Source organism: Episyrphus balteatus, chromosome 4 (assembly GCF_945859705.1).
Source record: "Episyrphus balteatus chromosome 4, idEpiBalt1.1, whole genome shotgun sequence".
NCBI lineage: Eukaryota > Metazoa > Arthropoda > Insecta > Diptera > Syrphidae > Episyrphus > Episyrphus balteatus.
In genome coordinates this window covers 55,260,184-55,277,031 of record NC_079137.1, presented here as the reverse complement: position 1 = coordinate 55,277,031, position 16,848 = coordinate 55,260,184, and the positions used below count along the sequence as shown (strand labels likewise).

At 32.3% G+C, this 16,848-nt stretch overlaps 1 protein-coding gene across 3 annotated transcripts in view; it reads right to left on the bottom strand.

Moving 5' to 3' along the window:
- LOC129918249 (uncharacterized) overlaps window positions 1–9,389 on the bottom strand; it is a 34,724-nt gene extending 25,335 nt beyond the window's left edge. For all 3 annotated transcript variants that reach the window (XM_055998677.1, XM_055998676.1, XM_055998678.1), the window contains exon 1: window positions 7,238–9,389. In XM_055998677.1, the coding sequence (XP_055854652.1) occupies window positions 7,238–9,086 (1,849 nt within the window). In that variant the 5' untranslated portion in view covers window positions 9,087–9,389. The remainder of the gene's footprint in view (window positions 1–7,237) is intronic.
- Between the last annotated feature and the right edge of the window lie 7,459 nt (window positions 9,390–16,848).

Genomic DNA, 16,848 nt, shown 5'->3' with positions numbered 1-16,848 from the left:
CTAAAATCAAATTTCAAAAATGGTAAAATGTTGAATTTTGATATTTTGACAAAATTGTAAAGTTTTTTTTTTTTTTTATTTTCTTTTCTGTTGAATGTGATCAAATAAATCCAAATTTAAGCTAAATAGTGGATTAACTAAAGCTCAAAAATTGGCAATATTAGGGAACCCGGCCGAACAGCTTAGATTTTGATGATCTTTTTTTTCAAACGTCGGTAATTAAATATACTTTAAAGTCTATAGATTAAAAATTGCCGGTGTTGCCGTTTTGATTTTTTAAATTTAATTGAAGATTTTTGTGAACAAAAACAAATTTTTTTCAAAAATTTTTCTTAAATTTCATAAATTAATTGATGCCAAAAGATTGTTTAGGAAATTCAAGGAAAAAAAATATACGGGAGTGAGGGACAATCTTCCATAGTTCAAGCGATAGATGCAATTTTCTTAAATAATTGACTTCAAACACAAAAAAAAATATTTGAACACAACGGCAACACCTACAATATTAAAATAAACATTTTTTAAAAGCTAGAAGCTTAGTCATATATGTAAAATTAAAATTAAGTTAATTGAATGAACGGCTTTTGAAAGAATGGTAATTGAACTCAGATTTTTGAAAAAAAAAAAATTATTGAAAAAATTTTAACATGTCGTTTTTTAAACTTGGTCGTAATATAAAATGCATTTATTTTCAAATTTTTTTGGCCGCATTTATTATGATTTCAAATTATACAAGAAAATGTCAATATGTGTAAGTTTGTTGCCATCTATCAGACAAACTTAATCACCATTATGATTACTTTGCCTTTTCAATACTTTGCTAAAACACTTACGATATTCATATCTAATACTTATTTACTTACTTTTCAAATATTGATATTTTGTTATTTTAAATTATTTTTCAATTGCTGTTTAATTATTTAATAAGCTGGGTCACAGATCCCAAAGCCGACATAATTGTTGATTTAGGTAATTTAATAATGTTTAATTTTGTTAATTTGTTTTATTTAATTGTTATTAAATATTTAGTTCCTTTACTACATCAACTTGTGTCTCAATCCGAATAATTGGACTTAATTTTATATAATCGTCAAAGTTTCAAGCCAAACGGTTGAAACTTACAAATCAACAATTAAGATGGAAGATATTAAAGTTAAATTCTGTTTATCTTCCGAAGCTTGGGAAAACAAAACTACAGTAATGGTAAAATCCATTGAAATTTTGGGCCGAGAAGAAATTTTTTCTTTTCCAATTGAAAGTCAACCAATACAAAAACACACGGAGTTGACGAAACTGTCTATAATAAAGGGAGCAGTGAAGAGCCTTAATACAAGAGGAAAAATTAGAAATATTACAATTACACTAAAAAAAGAATTGCAAAAATCATATTTTGATGAGGAAGGTAATGTAGTCTTTGGTGATTATTATTTAGAGGCAATCTATTTCTCCCCCCAACCCACTACCAATACCCCTTTACCTACTATTGAAAATCCCATCAGGTCTTTTTCAAATAATATGATGCTAGAAAAATTTTCAAGTAAAAATCAAAATGCAAAGTCATGGTTAAATTTGTTTTTGCTCGAATGTCAAAGATTAAAATTGAATGAAAAACAATATCCAGAATCTCTAAAACTTTACTTGGAAGGACCTGCTTTAGACTGGTTTTCATCCTTATACAAAAATTGTTCTATGAATAAACCTTGGGATTATTGGGAGACATCTTTTCTAAGTACATTTGGAGAGAAATCATGGAGTGAAATTGATTACGCTTATTCTTTTCATTGGTTAAATGGTCCATTCTTAGATTTTGCTTTAAAAAAGATAAATCTTCTTATTGATGTCGATCCAGATCTAAGCATAAGCTCTCAGATCAATTTTATTGTTTTAGCTTTACCAAAGTTTGTAAGATCGCGTATAAATAAGAAAGAAATAGTAACGATCGAAAATCTAATGTCTAGCTTGCGACAACTTGATCCAATATCAAACAATAATACACATGTAAGTAAATATGAATTTGATATAAATAGACAAAAACGAAGCTTCATACCATGTCAGATCTGTGAGAAAGCTGGCTACACGAATAGATTTCATTCAGAAAGTGTATGCAGAAACAAAATAAGACCAGCTTATATAAAATTCTCAGAATCAAAAAACTGAGTACGATCCCGCTTATAAAGCTTAATGTTCTAATCAATAATGAAATTGCCAATGCACTTTATGATTCTGGAGCAAATGTGTCATTAATTAACTACAATTTTTTTAAGAAATTACAATTGATTAACAATTTAAGCGGGATCCAAACTATAAAAACAATGAGTGGTCTCACAGATGTGTATGGTGAAGTAACTGTCTCTTTGAAAATATTAAATATACAAAAACAATTTTCATTTTTAATTATGAAAAGTGATTTGTTTGAAGAAGATTTGATTATCGGGCTCAATTGCATTAAAGAGTTTCGATTATGCCAAAACGAAAATTTAGAAATTACTCAAATTTTGAGTCCCATTCTCGAGAATGACGAATTAAAATGCAATCATAGCTTAATTTCAGAGCTTGAAAACAATGATAATGTTTTGAATGATCTTCTAAAAAAATATGATCTCCTTTTTGCTAAAGAAAAATTTGATATTGGTACGGTTAAAAATTTTGAAGCTACGATTAGATTAACTGAAAATAAATATATATCTAGAAAACCATATAAATGTTCCATTCCGGATAAAATAGAAATCGAATCTCAAATAAAAAAATTATTAAAAGCAGGACTTATTGAAGAGTCATATAGTCCATATGCCTCTCCTGTTACTTTAGTATATAAGAAGGAAGAGGGAAAAAAATCACGGTTGTGTATTGACTATCGTGAGCTTAATAAAATAGTTGTCCCCGAAGGTCAACCATTCCCTCGAATTGATGATCTTGTTGTTCGTGTTGGAAAGTGTGTTTACTTTTCCAAACTAGACATTAATTCAGCCTTTTGGTCTATACCTCTGCGTGCTAAAGATAAATACAAAACGGCTTTTGTTACACACCATGGTCACTGGCAATGGGCATGTTTACCTTTCGGTTTAAAATCAGCTCCTGCTATATTCCAAAGAATTTTATCAAGTATAATAAGAAATAATAACCTAGATTCTTTTGCTATAAACTATATAGATGATATATTAATTTTTTCAAATAGCTATTCTGATCATTTAAAACACATTAAAAGAACATTACAGGTTTTACAAGAACAAGGTTTAAAGTTAAATACAAACAAATGTTGTTTTGCACAAAAAGAAGTAACTTATTTAGGACATCAAATATCAAATAATAGTATTAAACCTATTAATGATAATTTAGTATCTTTAAGGGATTTCCCTGAACCAAAAACTAAAAAAAATATAAGACAGTTTCTGGGCAAAGTGAATTTTTATTTAAAATACATTCCCAGATCTGCAATGACTCTAGAACCTTTACATAACCTCTTGCGAAAAAATGTAAAATTTGTATGGTCAGAAGAATGTAAATACAGCTTTGAAAAAGTAAAAAAATATTTATGTACAACGCCTGTCTTAGCTATATTCGATCCAAATAAACCAATATACATTTATACGGATGCTAGCTTAGAAGGTGTTGGTGCAATTTTGAAACAACCTCAAGAAGACGAATCTGTTAAACCGGTGTTTTATTTCTCACGAAAACTTAATGAATCTCAAAAAACTAAAAGAGCCATATATATTGAATGTTTAGCAATAAAAGAAGCTATATTATACTGGCAATATTATTTAATAGGCCAAAAATTTATAGTATTTACTGATCATGAACCATTACGAAATTTAAATATTAAGAACTGCAAAGACATTGAATTAAATCACATCATAAATTTCATCTTACAATTCGATTGCAAAGTTCAATATAATCCGGGTAAAAGCAATTCAGAAGCTGATTGTCTTTCGAGAAATCCAGTCCTACCCGAAAAAAATGATAGCTATAATTCACAAATAAAAATCGTGAATTTCTTAACAGTACAAAATATATTGGAAAATCAAAAGCAATTAACATGTGATAAATATTGTAAAATAAAAAATAAAATTATGTACAAAACTTTAAATAAAAGAGAGAAAGTATGGTTAACAGAGGACTACGGTATCTCATTACTCAAAAAAATACATGATTCGCAAGGTCATATTGGTGTTAAGCAAATGATACTAACAATTGCACCAACCTTTTATTTCAAGAATATACACAAACACATAAAAATCATTTGTAGGACTTGTGAAACATGTATTAAGAATAAAACAAGATTCGGTAATTTTAAAGCTCCGTTGTCACAATTAGGTCCAGCATCCATGCCATTAGAGATAGTATCACTAGATACAATAGGAGGTTTCACGGGAAATAGATCACCAAAAAAGTATTTACATTTGATGGTAGATCAATTAACTCGATACGCTTTTATTTCTACGTCGAAAACACAAACAGCGAGAGATTTTATTAATCTGGTAAAAACAATTGAGAAAAAAGGCAACATTAAGACGATTTTTACTGATCAATATCCTGGAATTAATTCTTTGGAGTTCAAAAACTATTTAAAGAATAAAGATATAAAATTGATTTTCACAGCAGTAGACTGTGCATTTTCTAATGGACAGAATGAGCGAACCAATCAAACTTTAGTAAATAGAATTCGTTGCAAAATATATGAAAATAAAAATAAGCCCTGGTCAGTGATTGCTGAACAGTGTATTTCCGAATATAACAATACCATTCACACTTCAACGGGTTTCTCTCCCAATTATTTATTAACAGGTGAGGATGTCTCAATTATCCCAATGGAGTTAAATAGTAATACGTTAGACAATTTAGATTTTAATAGATCTGTAGCAATACAAAATGCAAACAGATCGCATAATATAAACAAAAAGTATTATGATAAGAATTCTAAAGAAATTGAATATGAAGAAAATGACTTAGTTTATATTCAAAATGGTAACAAACTCAATAGAAACAAATTAGATCCTGTTCGAATGGGTCCTTTCAAGATTAAGAGAAAGATATCTAATTCGATTTACGAGATAGATCTTGGCAGTAAAAAGAAAGACTTGAACATTTTTCATAAAAGCAAGATGATTCCCTATTCTTTTTATCCTGATGAATCCTCTCGGGGAAGGGGGGATGTAAGTTTGTTGCCATCTATCAGACAAACTTAATCACCATTATGATTACTTTGCCTTTTCAATACTTTGCTAAAACACTTACGATATTCATATCTAATACTTATTTACTTACTTTTCAAATATTGATATTTTGTTATTTTAAATTATTTTTCAATTGCTGTTTAATTATTTAATAAGCTGGGTCACAGATCCCAAAGCCGACATAATTGTTGATTTAGGTAATTTAATAATGTTTAATTTTGTTAATTTGTTTTATTTAATTGTTATTAAATATTTAGTTCCTTTACTACATCAACTTGTGTCTCAATCCGAATAATTGGACTTAATTTTATATAATCGTCAAAGTTTCAAGCCAAACGGTTGAAACTTACATATGTATTACGGTTTATGGAAAAAATTAGAAAGTATTTCATTATCGAAGAACTTTTTTTAATAAAAGTTTTGAAAAAAAAATGTAACTTATTTTTTTTTTAAAGTTCAACATCTAAACATAAAATTATTTTTTATTCATTTAATAACCCTAACTGTTGAAAGTTAAACAACAAAAATTTAAAGTTCCTATTTACCACAGTCTTTGAGAAAATTAATTATTTCAATGCAAAAATTCAGTTTTGTTAAAAAAAAAACCATTGAAATTGAAGTAATTTTTCATTTTTTTTTTCAAAAGTGTGATATATTTTACCTTTTTTGCTTCGAAATTCAACTGATAATATTTATGGCTAAAAATTTTTTTTTAAATAAATTCATATTTTATTAGAAAAAGTTTGGAAAAAAGTCATTTTAAATTTTTCTAATAACATTTTTTTTTTAATTCTGAGTTTGAGGACCATTTTTTCAAAAAGTCTTGATTAAATTTAGTGGATTTAAATTTAAGAGATAAGAATGAGCTTCTGGCTTTTTTAAAATGTATTTTAAAATATTGTAGGTGTTACCGTTGTTTTCAAAATATTTTTTTTGTGTTTGAGGCCAGAATGTTAGAAAATTGCATTTATCGCTTAAACGATGGAAGATTGTCCCTTACTGCCTTTTATATATTTTCCTTAAATTACCTAGAGAATCTTTTGCTATCATTTGTTTTATGAAATTTAAGCAAAAAAAAATGGTTTTGTAAAAAAAAAATTAATTTTAATTTTAAAAAACAATACGGCAACACCGGCAATTTTTAATCTATAGACTTTAAAGTATTTTTAATTACCTACGTTTGAAAAAAAAATCCTCAAAATCAGAGCTGTTCGGCCGGGTTCCCTAATAATTTGCTTAAGTTACTCTACTAAAATCACAAAAAAAGGCACATATTTTCTTTTATTTTTTTATAATTAAATTTTCCATTACCCAAAAACATATCAATCACTTTTATAATTGAATGGAAATTTTTAAAACCCGACTTCATTAAACTCATTTACCACAAAAAAATCACTACAATGTTTATTTTCTTATTTAATTATTTTTTTCCATTAAGCTTATAACAGAACTAAAAATAGGTTATCATAATCAGTGCATTGTGAAGGAAAAAAAAAATAAAAAATTATTCCTCCCGTCCCGTTCTCATAAAACCCATCCCAACTCATACCCACGCATATGACAATCAGCGAACCGTTAAATGATGATGCTTCTCCTCACAGAATATAACCGAAACCAAACCTTTCAATTAGCTCTATCATGAATAAAGTACCTATACTATACATCAGTGTCAGAGCTTTTAGACAAACATAGGTAAAGGTAGGCTTTAGACAGAAAGTCAATTACGGTGACTATACGCGCGTTCATTATATTTTCACTTCACTCTCTTCAATCTTCACACTGAAATGTCAACCAATAAATCTTTCTCTCACTTTTAAGCAGCAAAAAGGTGTGACTTGTGCTTTATTTTCAAACTTCTCTCATCTAAGATAATAAATAGACAATAGCTAAGAGCTGTATTTTTTGACACACTCGAGTGGTTTTCAATCCCAAACAAAAAAAAAAAAAATAAATAAATAAATCACAAACTCAAGTGCGTCAACCTCTTTTTTTAACGAAAAAAAAAATTAAACCAAAAAAAAACTTAACGAAAGAAAAACAGCAAAAAGACACAAAAAACTTACCACCACCATTCATAGTTGCCGTTGTATGTTTCGTACTATTGCCATTGCCCATATTCGATGTTGAATTCGGCACCGGACCCATCACTCCATACTTGATCGGCTTAAAGTGAAAAAACGACGGCGAATAACCCGACCCAGCCCGACTCAACGAACTAAACTGCTCCTCACGATCCTCCACATACAACCCCTCCTTGCCCATCGCTGCCAATTGCCTACCCTTTGGCATAAACATTACCAAAAAAACTGTCGCCGATGTTGCAACTAATCCAAATGCAATGCATGCATCCTTGTGCCGATCGGCGACAGCCAAACCGCACAACATCCAACCTAACCAAATTGGTATCGCACCACCAATCGCTAGACCAATGTATGTAGACTCTCGATAATTATCACGAATGCCGCGCGATTTGATCGCGAGAACCGCCACGAACACGATCAGGAAGACAATGTAAATTAAGGACAACAAGAGTTCGGAGAATTGCGTCTTGCAAAGGGGTATCATCATCGTGCTACCGTGTTGCTGCAAACGTGTGATATCACTTGAAGTGATCAGCATTGAGGATAGTTTGTTGTTGTTGTTGTTGTTGGTGGAACTAGTGCCCGCACTAGCACCAAATGGAACTGTCATTGTATAAATATCTGGCGGCTGGTTCAGCAGCCATTGGGCCCCAATGGCCACTTGAATGAGTACGGCGAACAACAGTAGCAATCCCTGATACGGTGCCGGTAGGTAAACACCGCCGTTCAAACTAATGAGGAACACGCACTTAACGAGCAGTGCCGCAAATACCAAGGCATAAGCAACGCCCGCTCCGAAACGTATCGCGCCACAACTTAGAACGGTCGGCTGTGCCGTGATTATTGCACCAAGTCCGGCGCAAGCAAATAGGCCTAGCAATAGCATTTGGCCCAAAAATAGATGCCGGCGTGACGGTGAGGTACGCCAGGCCTTGAATAGAACGAAAATCTCAAAGGCAGCCATCATGATCATGGTTAGGGAGGCTAGGACGAGGACGGGCACGACCCAGGGTTCCTTGCGCAGTCCGTTAGGCAGACGTGTGCTAACTATGGTCGGTGGAGTTACCACCGATGATGTGTTACCATGTGACGGATTCTTGGGAGCCAGTATTAGCACCGGTCTGGGTTGGATGTGGTTGTTTTTGTGTTGACCCGTCGAGTCAACCGCTGATCGAAATTTCGATGTTGTCGAAGGAATGGCTGGTTTTTCGGTCGTCGTTGATGTTGGGACGATAAAGAACTCTGTCGACATTTCGATCAGTCTGTCCGCCTTCGAGACGTTCAGATAGTCTCGAGATGGAGCGACTTCGTTATTGTCGCTAAGAGTGTCCAAGGCGGATACGACGCTGGCGACTTCTTCGATGTCATTGTCATTGTCGTTGCGTCTTCGTTGAGGTTGTAAATGATCTTCAGTTGATTCCTCTTCCGTTGTCGACGGAGATGACGAAGAGATGTTACGATTTCGACCGTTATCACTGTTTGTTCGAATTTCTACCACTTCACTGCCCGCTCTAATATAAACCGGGCCAAAATGATTCAACTCACTACTACTACTTTTAGTTACACTATTTGTAGTTGTATTGAAAGTACTAGCTATATGTCTATTTCGTGGTAATAAGCGATCACCGAATTTTGGTTGCGTTACGGGTGCGTTACCACCACCATTATCTAAATTAGATTGAGCCCAACTTATTTCAATAAGTATGGTCAATGCCAAAGTTACAATTAGGGGTAAAAAACGCGACGACGATTGAGGGTAAATTGTTGTTGTTATTCGCGATTTCGATTTTTTCGTCAGCACTAAAGCCGACCGTCTTGGCTGACGGGCCATGCCTAACTAAAACGTTCATTGGAATCGCAAACAGCGTAACTATGTGTGAAGACACATATAGCAGCTAGACTAGACCCAGACCGTTCGTGTGGGCCATGGTTATAAATCGGATTTGGTACTTTTTTTTTTTTTGTATTTTGAAGGAAGGATCGAAAAAACACGACTTATCTGTTCGACGGAACGATGCGGTGTGCCACCAGGTGAACAAGAATAATGCTGGTTGAGTGAGGTGGTTACGGACTTGGTCTGAGGGTCTTCGATGGTTATAAGCCTAAGTCTAAGCAGTCTAACATTTTTCTTGTTTGTTTGTTTCTTTTCTTATTCTTCTTTGAAGTCGAAGGTTGCGTGTGGTTGTTCAAACCAAGTTGCAACGAATAAGTTGAAGACGTTCGAAATTCGAATTCGAAAAATGTTCTCTTAAGATTGAATTCTCTGTTTGTGGTTTTTTGGTAGGTTTTTATTTTTTAATTTATTTTGTTGACTCTTTTTTTTTATTGTTGACGTTTTGTAAACAAACCATGTAGCAGGTTGTTTACCTTTTGATGGAAATTTGCAACTTCAGGGTATTTTATGTATTGTTTATCACCTAATTTATATTGTAGGCCTTTTTTTAACAACAACTTAGTGTATCATTTATGTTAGTTGTTGTTTAGTGAATGGAAGAGTTAAGTGGTTTAAGTTATGTTTTCCAAAAAAAAATTATTTGCGGAAATGAAAGGAAGTTATTATATGAGGACCATAAACAGCGACTATTTCTCAAATTTAATATAAATTGGAAGAAGTTAGTTTTATTTTTTCATCATCAATGTCTTGTTATGATTTGTTGCTTTTATGACTTGAGGGGTTTTTGTTATAATTACGAGTAAGTTTTATTTTTGTTTGCAAATAATTCAGCAACCCGAAATCCAACAAACTTTTGGTTTTCAGTTATAAATAGAGTATAAAGAGTCCTTTCTTTTGATGTCACATTCGATGGATTTGGAGAAATTTTTTGAAAATTCCGAATTTTTAGACAAGAGGTACCCCTTGGATAATTTTCGAAAATCTTCGAAAAAAAATAATTGTAATTTTTGTAGCTCGATGCATAGGATCTTATATCTGTAAACCAAAACTACATAGGAGGCAACGCTAAAAAAAAAAATATTTAAATCCAATACTGTTACGAGAATTCTCTACGGAGCTTCAGAAATCGAAAAGAGTGGACAAAAAAATGAAAGGAAATTAAATTATTTGGACTTAAAACAAGTTTTATTGTTGAAGGCCCTGGTTCCCGACAGAATTTATTTAATTTTTTAGAACTCCCTCAACAAATAAAAATGGCTTCTCTCTTCGTTTGCGTTTTTAATACATTTTCATTTAAATTCAATATTCTTGTAATAAAAAAAGTTCACGAGTATTTAATTTCATCTCCTTACCAAGATTAGGAGTAAGTTTTTATAATTCAAATTTCATATATAATACTTTTTTGTATTCAAAATATACTTTTAAATATAAAAATACTTGAAACTACATGATATAACGGTACCTGTCATATACAAATTTCGGAAGACTTAATTTACTCGAAAACGACTCCAACGATTTAAAAAAAAAATAAAATGTTAGTTTTAAGGCAAAGTCTATCTTTTGATAAGAACATTTTATTTTCAAAAATCATTATTAACAGCACCTGTTACAGAACCGTTTTTTTTTTTTTTTTCTTTTCAAATCGGATTTTCTGTCAAACTACAAATTCAACTTTAACGAAATTTTTTATAAATTTATATAATTTCAATATGAATTTAAAAAATTAAATTTAGTTAAAATTAAAAAAAAAAAATAATTTTTGAATGTTTAAAAATACCTACATATTTTTGATTTTTTTTTTTTTTTTTTTTTGAAAAATCAAATTTTCGAAAACGGGCCATTGGATTTTTTTGAATTTTTGGTTTTAGATATTGATAAATAATTTCTAAAAACGGCATACCAATTTGATTTTACATTTTTTTTTCCAAAAGTTTATTTATAAAAATGCATTTTAATAAAACAAATCAAATTGCATAAATGTTTTGGAGCTCAATTTGATCTTAGATGCAGGATTATTTCTTTGAAAAACGAATTTTATGTTTTTTATAAACCTACATTTAACAAATATCTATATCGACATCGAGTCGAGTTACTAAGCTCACAAGGTACGGGGTTCAAACTGTTGTCAAATGAAAGATATGTTAATACAGAAAATAAAAAAAATAGGGTTACCGCTTTTAAAATTGGAAGTTCTAGGCAACCATATTTTAAAAGAAAACATGGCATATAACATATCTTTGTAGTATGATCAAATAAGAACATTTTTGAACTGTCAAACAAAAGCCTAAATAGTGGAAAAAAATTAATAAAATAATATTACGAATGTAGGCCTTCATATATGGCAACCCTATTCAAATTAACAAAAATTAAAGATCTTTTTTGAACAACAGAGAACAATTTTGTATGCACTAAAAGGCTAAACTATACACCAATCTTTAGCTGACAAACATGCAGGAAAGTACTCGGCAACCTAACGCAAACGCTACGAAACACTGAAGATATTATTTTTACAGCCAAAATGTGTGTAAGTAATTAACCCTCTGTCGGCACACGGGTGCGAATTTGGCTGGACAAAAATGAAAAGTGGTCACAGAAAATTGTCTTTAAAAGGGTGAAAATACATTTTTTATAATACAGTATTCGAATTCCTCGGAAAATTCTACATCAATTTCATATATGATTCTACATAAAATAGTGAGATCGAAAAAAGTTCTAGCGCCATGAAAAAGTATATAATTCGCAAAAAAGAGGTGTGCCTACGGAGGGTTAAGTAATCCATTCATTGATTTTATAAAGTAGGTAATTACATGATTATTATAAAAATGTGTGATATAATAATGTTCTTTTGCCCATTAACTCTGACAAATAATATAAATTTTTTTTGTGGAAAAATAGTTTGTTTCTTAGCATTTGCGTAGGGTTTTTGAGTACTGGCCTGTATTTTTGTCAGCTAACCAATTATTCAAAAAATCATTTAATAATCTCGCATTTAAAAGGAGCAAATTTTTTCAAAGCCTCGAGTGACAAACCTTACAATTGCTTTAGATTGCATCCAAGGTTCACTTTTGCAAATATGTAGTGTAGGTACTTAATCTAACACCTCTTAAATTTAAACAGAACCCCAGGTAGTAAAAAAAAATAATAAAACAAAAAAAAAATACATAATAAAATCTCCAGACTCCTGCGAAGGTGTCGATTGCAAAAAAAAAAAAAGGAAACAAAAATAAATAACCTTCTTTCTGCCTTCTCTATATCTCTAACAAAGTCCAAAGGCTTATTTTTCTTTTATTCTTTCGTTTTTCTCAATTTCTATTCCCCACTTCACGGTCTTGTAATAAATTTCCAGATCTGTCAATTATGCGACCATTGTAAATCATTCATGTTGATACAATCTACCACAATAGATCACACCTTCAAGACAAAAGGAGGAAAAGCCAAAGAGCAAAAAAAAAACAAAAAAAAAAAACATAAAAACAAAAGGTCTACACAAGTGGATCCGGCAGACACACTCTATTTGAGAGTCTCGGACGCCCAGGTCCAGCCAGGAGGCAGGTTGTGTTATAGATATAACAACACTATACCACCATCGAAAAACAACAACAACAACAAACTTGCAGACTTGCACAGCAAAAAGTCTGTGGCAGGTAATAATAATAATTCACAAATAATTATTATTTTTCCATTCTATACGCGATCTCTTGAACGGCTAAAGCTGAAGCCCGATTAGAACATTCCCTCTCTCAAGAAGTTGCCACAATAATCGTCGTTCTTGTCGACGACCGACTTAACGACGCTCTTGGCTGCTGTTGGAAAAAGACACTTGTGCCACAGGATATTCCTACTTGCGCCTGCGCAACTTTTGTCTACTGTGCCAAAGATTACCCTGTCCCTAACGGAAATTAGATCAATGTGCACAGCTCTCGTTGAGTAATAAATTTCAATTTGCAGTATCGGGAAAACGGTGTGAACACACTTCCAAAAGCAAAACATTGTGTTTGCGGACTTGGGGATTGGGCCCCGACCATTCGATGTGATCTTCAAAGGAAGTCGCTTTGAGGAGAGTTCTTCCTTAAACGGACGCGCCAAAGTCTTATCGGCGGATTAATCCGAAACAACCTTATGGATGGCTAGTCAATTAGTGTTGCGATTCAAATGACCTACGTGTTTGCCCCATAAGCACTTTTGTCTTTTTCTTGTTGTCTTGTCTTGGGTCTTTGAAAGTTTTTTAACTCAAGGCTTGGATCTGTAAAAAAAAAAGCGTGTAGGATGGTTAGCTATCTGTCAATCAGTGTGTCTGTCGCTGCTCCGCATGATCGTCATGGATGCTGAGCTGCGCTGTGCATAGCTTCGAATGAGATTTTGTAGATTTATGTCCACGTGAATAACCTTTGATCTGTGCATAGCCAAAGACAGAGTCCAAGCTTGAGTCAGGGTTAGCCAGACAAGAAGTAGGCATACCTTCGACTATCTCTCTCTCTCTTTGACATCATGGAATGTGTTTAGAGCCTTCTTGTGTAGGAGAAGAAATGATGACCAAGTACGGTCAACCGTTACCTGTTGGATACCATTATTTGTCGAAGCAGTACTAATAAATCAGTCAGAGGTTCATCAAGCTCTCTGGGAACTGTACAGTGTACACAGATTCCCCCTCATCTAGAATATCGTCTGTCAAGATGATTCTTTTTCCCTTCTTTTTCTTCTTGATCCTCCAAGGAACATTCAGCCCAAAAGAATGGACAGAGTGACCATGTCGACAAGGAGATATTGTCTCTTCTAAAATTGTAGTTTATTTATTCATAAATTTCATAATCACGAGAGAGAGAAAGAAAGACATTGCGGACAGAGCCTAACTAAGTTGTTTGATGGTTGTTCGCGGGGTTCATCTATACGGATCCGTGAATGTTTTGCATCGTGCGTTTGCATCGTCATCGTCATGTCGTTTCATATTTACCTACTTAAATGCACAAAGAAGGGAATATTATTAATGCCCAAGAGGAACCATTCGGACTCTCGACTTGCTGAAGCTGAAAAGATGGAGCTGGAGTAACCGACTACCGACGTTAGGTATATTCCCAATGTGATTTATGGGAATATGTTGATCGTCAATCTGTCTGGTGACTCCCCGATTTGGATTAGCATATATGCACAGGACTTGGATATATAGGTACTATCTCTGTAGTCTCTGTGGTTGTCTCTATGATGTAAATGTGCGCACTCTGACGGAGAGGACACAGACAGACAGAGTGACAGACTAGATTTTTAGAACTTGACTCCACAAATGTGCAGTTGAAGTTCATTTGTTATGCTGTTTACAAACTGAGAAATTGTCTAACGATTCGCGAAAGAGAGAAAGAAAATATATATAAGATAAATTGATTGAGGTCTAGTACTGAAGTTGCAATCAACTGTAAAATTGGTCGAGTTGGTCTCTAGAACGTGCATTTATTTTGTTCCAAATAAAATTGATTTGATTTGGAGAAAAAATAACAAGATTTTTTTAAGATAACGGACAAAATTGACTTTTGTTTTGGTCAATACCTAACCATTTTTGTGATAACTTTTAAAATCGACATAATATTTCATCTCAAAAAAAATATTACCTTAGGGGCCCCAACAAATTAAATTACATACATATATATTGTCTTAGGGAACCAAAAAAAATGTTACTTGAATAATCTTAGCGACCAACAAATGATACATCAGGAGCCCCCCAAAAAAAATTAAGGCGTATACGTACTATTTTATTTGTTTTTATTTTCTATATCTAAGCAGTCCCAAACCAGAGATTAGAAATAAATCTCAACCTTTTGAAAGGTTCCTTAATAACTCTTATTTATCGCCATTTTCAATAAAGGTCATAAAATAACCTTTATTTTTAAAAAAGAAAAATTTCGGTCAAGGTCTTAGAGAAACCTTTATTTTGTATTTTTTTTATGTTTTGGTCAACCAGTGAGATTTATCGCTGAGAGAAAAAAATAAATCTCATCTGCAATGTATCAATTCATAGAGACATAAGGGGTGCCATATGAAAGCTTATATTCTCAGCTACCCGATAGTGGTATAATCGGGTTTTTGGATTTTTTTTTTCAAAATTCCGAGAAAGTCGCGTTTGAAAGTTAGGGTAAAATTTTTTTTCGAAAAATCATAGAATCTTTGAATGCTCCTGGAAGCTAAACCGCTTGAGAGCAATTTTTACGAGTGATGCCAAATGATAGCTTGTGTCATGGGCCTACGCTTTACACATTGTCAGATTTTTAAAAAATCATCTTCCATGTTAAACCGCCACATCATGCCTATTTTTTCAGAATCGGGCTTATCTTTTTGTTTACCTTTAAGTTCTCCCGGTTTGAGAACGCGTGGACCTACAGAGATGTGAGTTGTACCCAAATGTAGGTTAGAGTCCCCTCTACCTTTTGGCATCAAAAATTCCGAGATATAGCCGTTTGCAGTTGGCCGGGCGAAAACGCTTCTGGAAGCTGAACGCTTTGACCTAGATATTAGAACATCGGTCTCCTGAAATATTCGATATTGCATTGGTTATGCTTGTCGTCCCAGCGACTCAAATCACAGTGGAAACACACATTTTCGTCTTTAGATTTTACTTTAAACGAAAAGAGATATAATCTTAGGTCCAAAGAACTTTGAGAGTCTATTTAGTTCATACATTATTAAATACATAAACTTAGAAAAAACATACTTTTCATATTTATTTTTGCAATATATAAAGACATTCTTGAATTGACCACTTTTGATTTATTTTCAGCGAAAACGGTTAAAGGTTGACCTTTTCCATTTATTTTGTTGTTAAAATCTCAACAATTTAGAGATATTTAAAAAAATAAAAAATACTCAACCAATAACCTTTTTTTTTGATTTTTTAAAATAAATCTCAAACTTTCACCGAAACTATTTAAAGTAATGTGGTAACTCTCAGAGAGAAACCGATTGAAAATAAAGGTTGACTATTATTTCTGGTCTCTGCTTTAAACTCTATTCATAGCTGAAAACCAAAACTTTCCTTGATTTTTGGTGGCTGAGTTATCTGCATCCAAACATTATTACTTGCTCTATAGGGCAAGTTTTGGTTACGTGTATTAAAAAAAAAATCGAGAATTTAATCAAAATCAACACCTTTAACGATTTCGATTAAATTTGGTGTAAGTACTCAAGTAGAACACTGGTGTATAAATTGGTGTAAATTCATTAATTTTGGTGTAAAATTGAGGAAATTGAAAAAATATGGTGTATTTCTCAAAATCATTGGTATAAAAATTATACCACTGTCTTTTCTGTAAAAAATTTAAACATTTTTTTAAGATTCAGTGCAAAAAATACTCCTATTTTCAGTTGTTTTTATAATATACCATTAATGGTGAATAAAATTATTCGATTCTGAAATCAACCAAAACGGTATATTTTGTACACTCTCTTTGGTGTACGAAGTACACCCTGTGGACAAAAAATTCACTAGAATGCAAAAGTGGGAGACGACATATTTTTCAATGGCCGCCATTTAAAAAAAGAAGACAGCGATTAATTATTTTACTATAATACACCGAAAAAAAAATTTGATAATAACAGCTATCAAATTAACATTTTTCAGTGACAAAAGTCGTCCAACAATTAAAATATCAATTTTGATATTTTATCATATCATTTTGACATTTTTTAATTTCAGGTGGGACAGTGAAAATTTCAC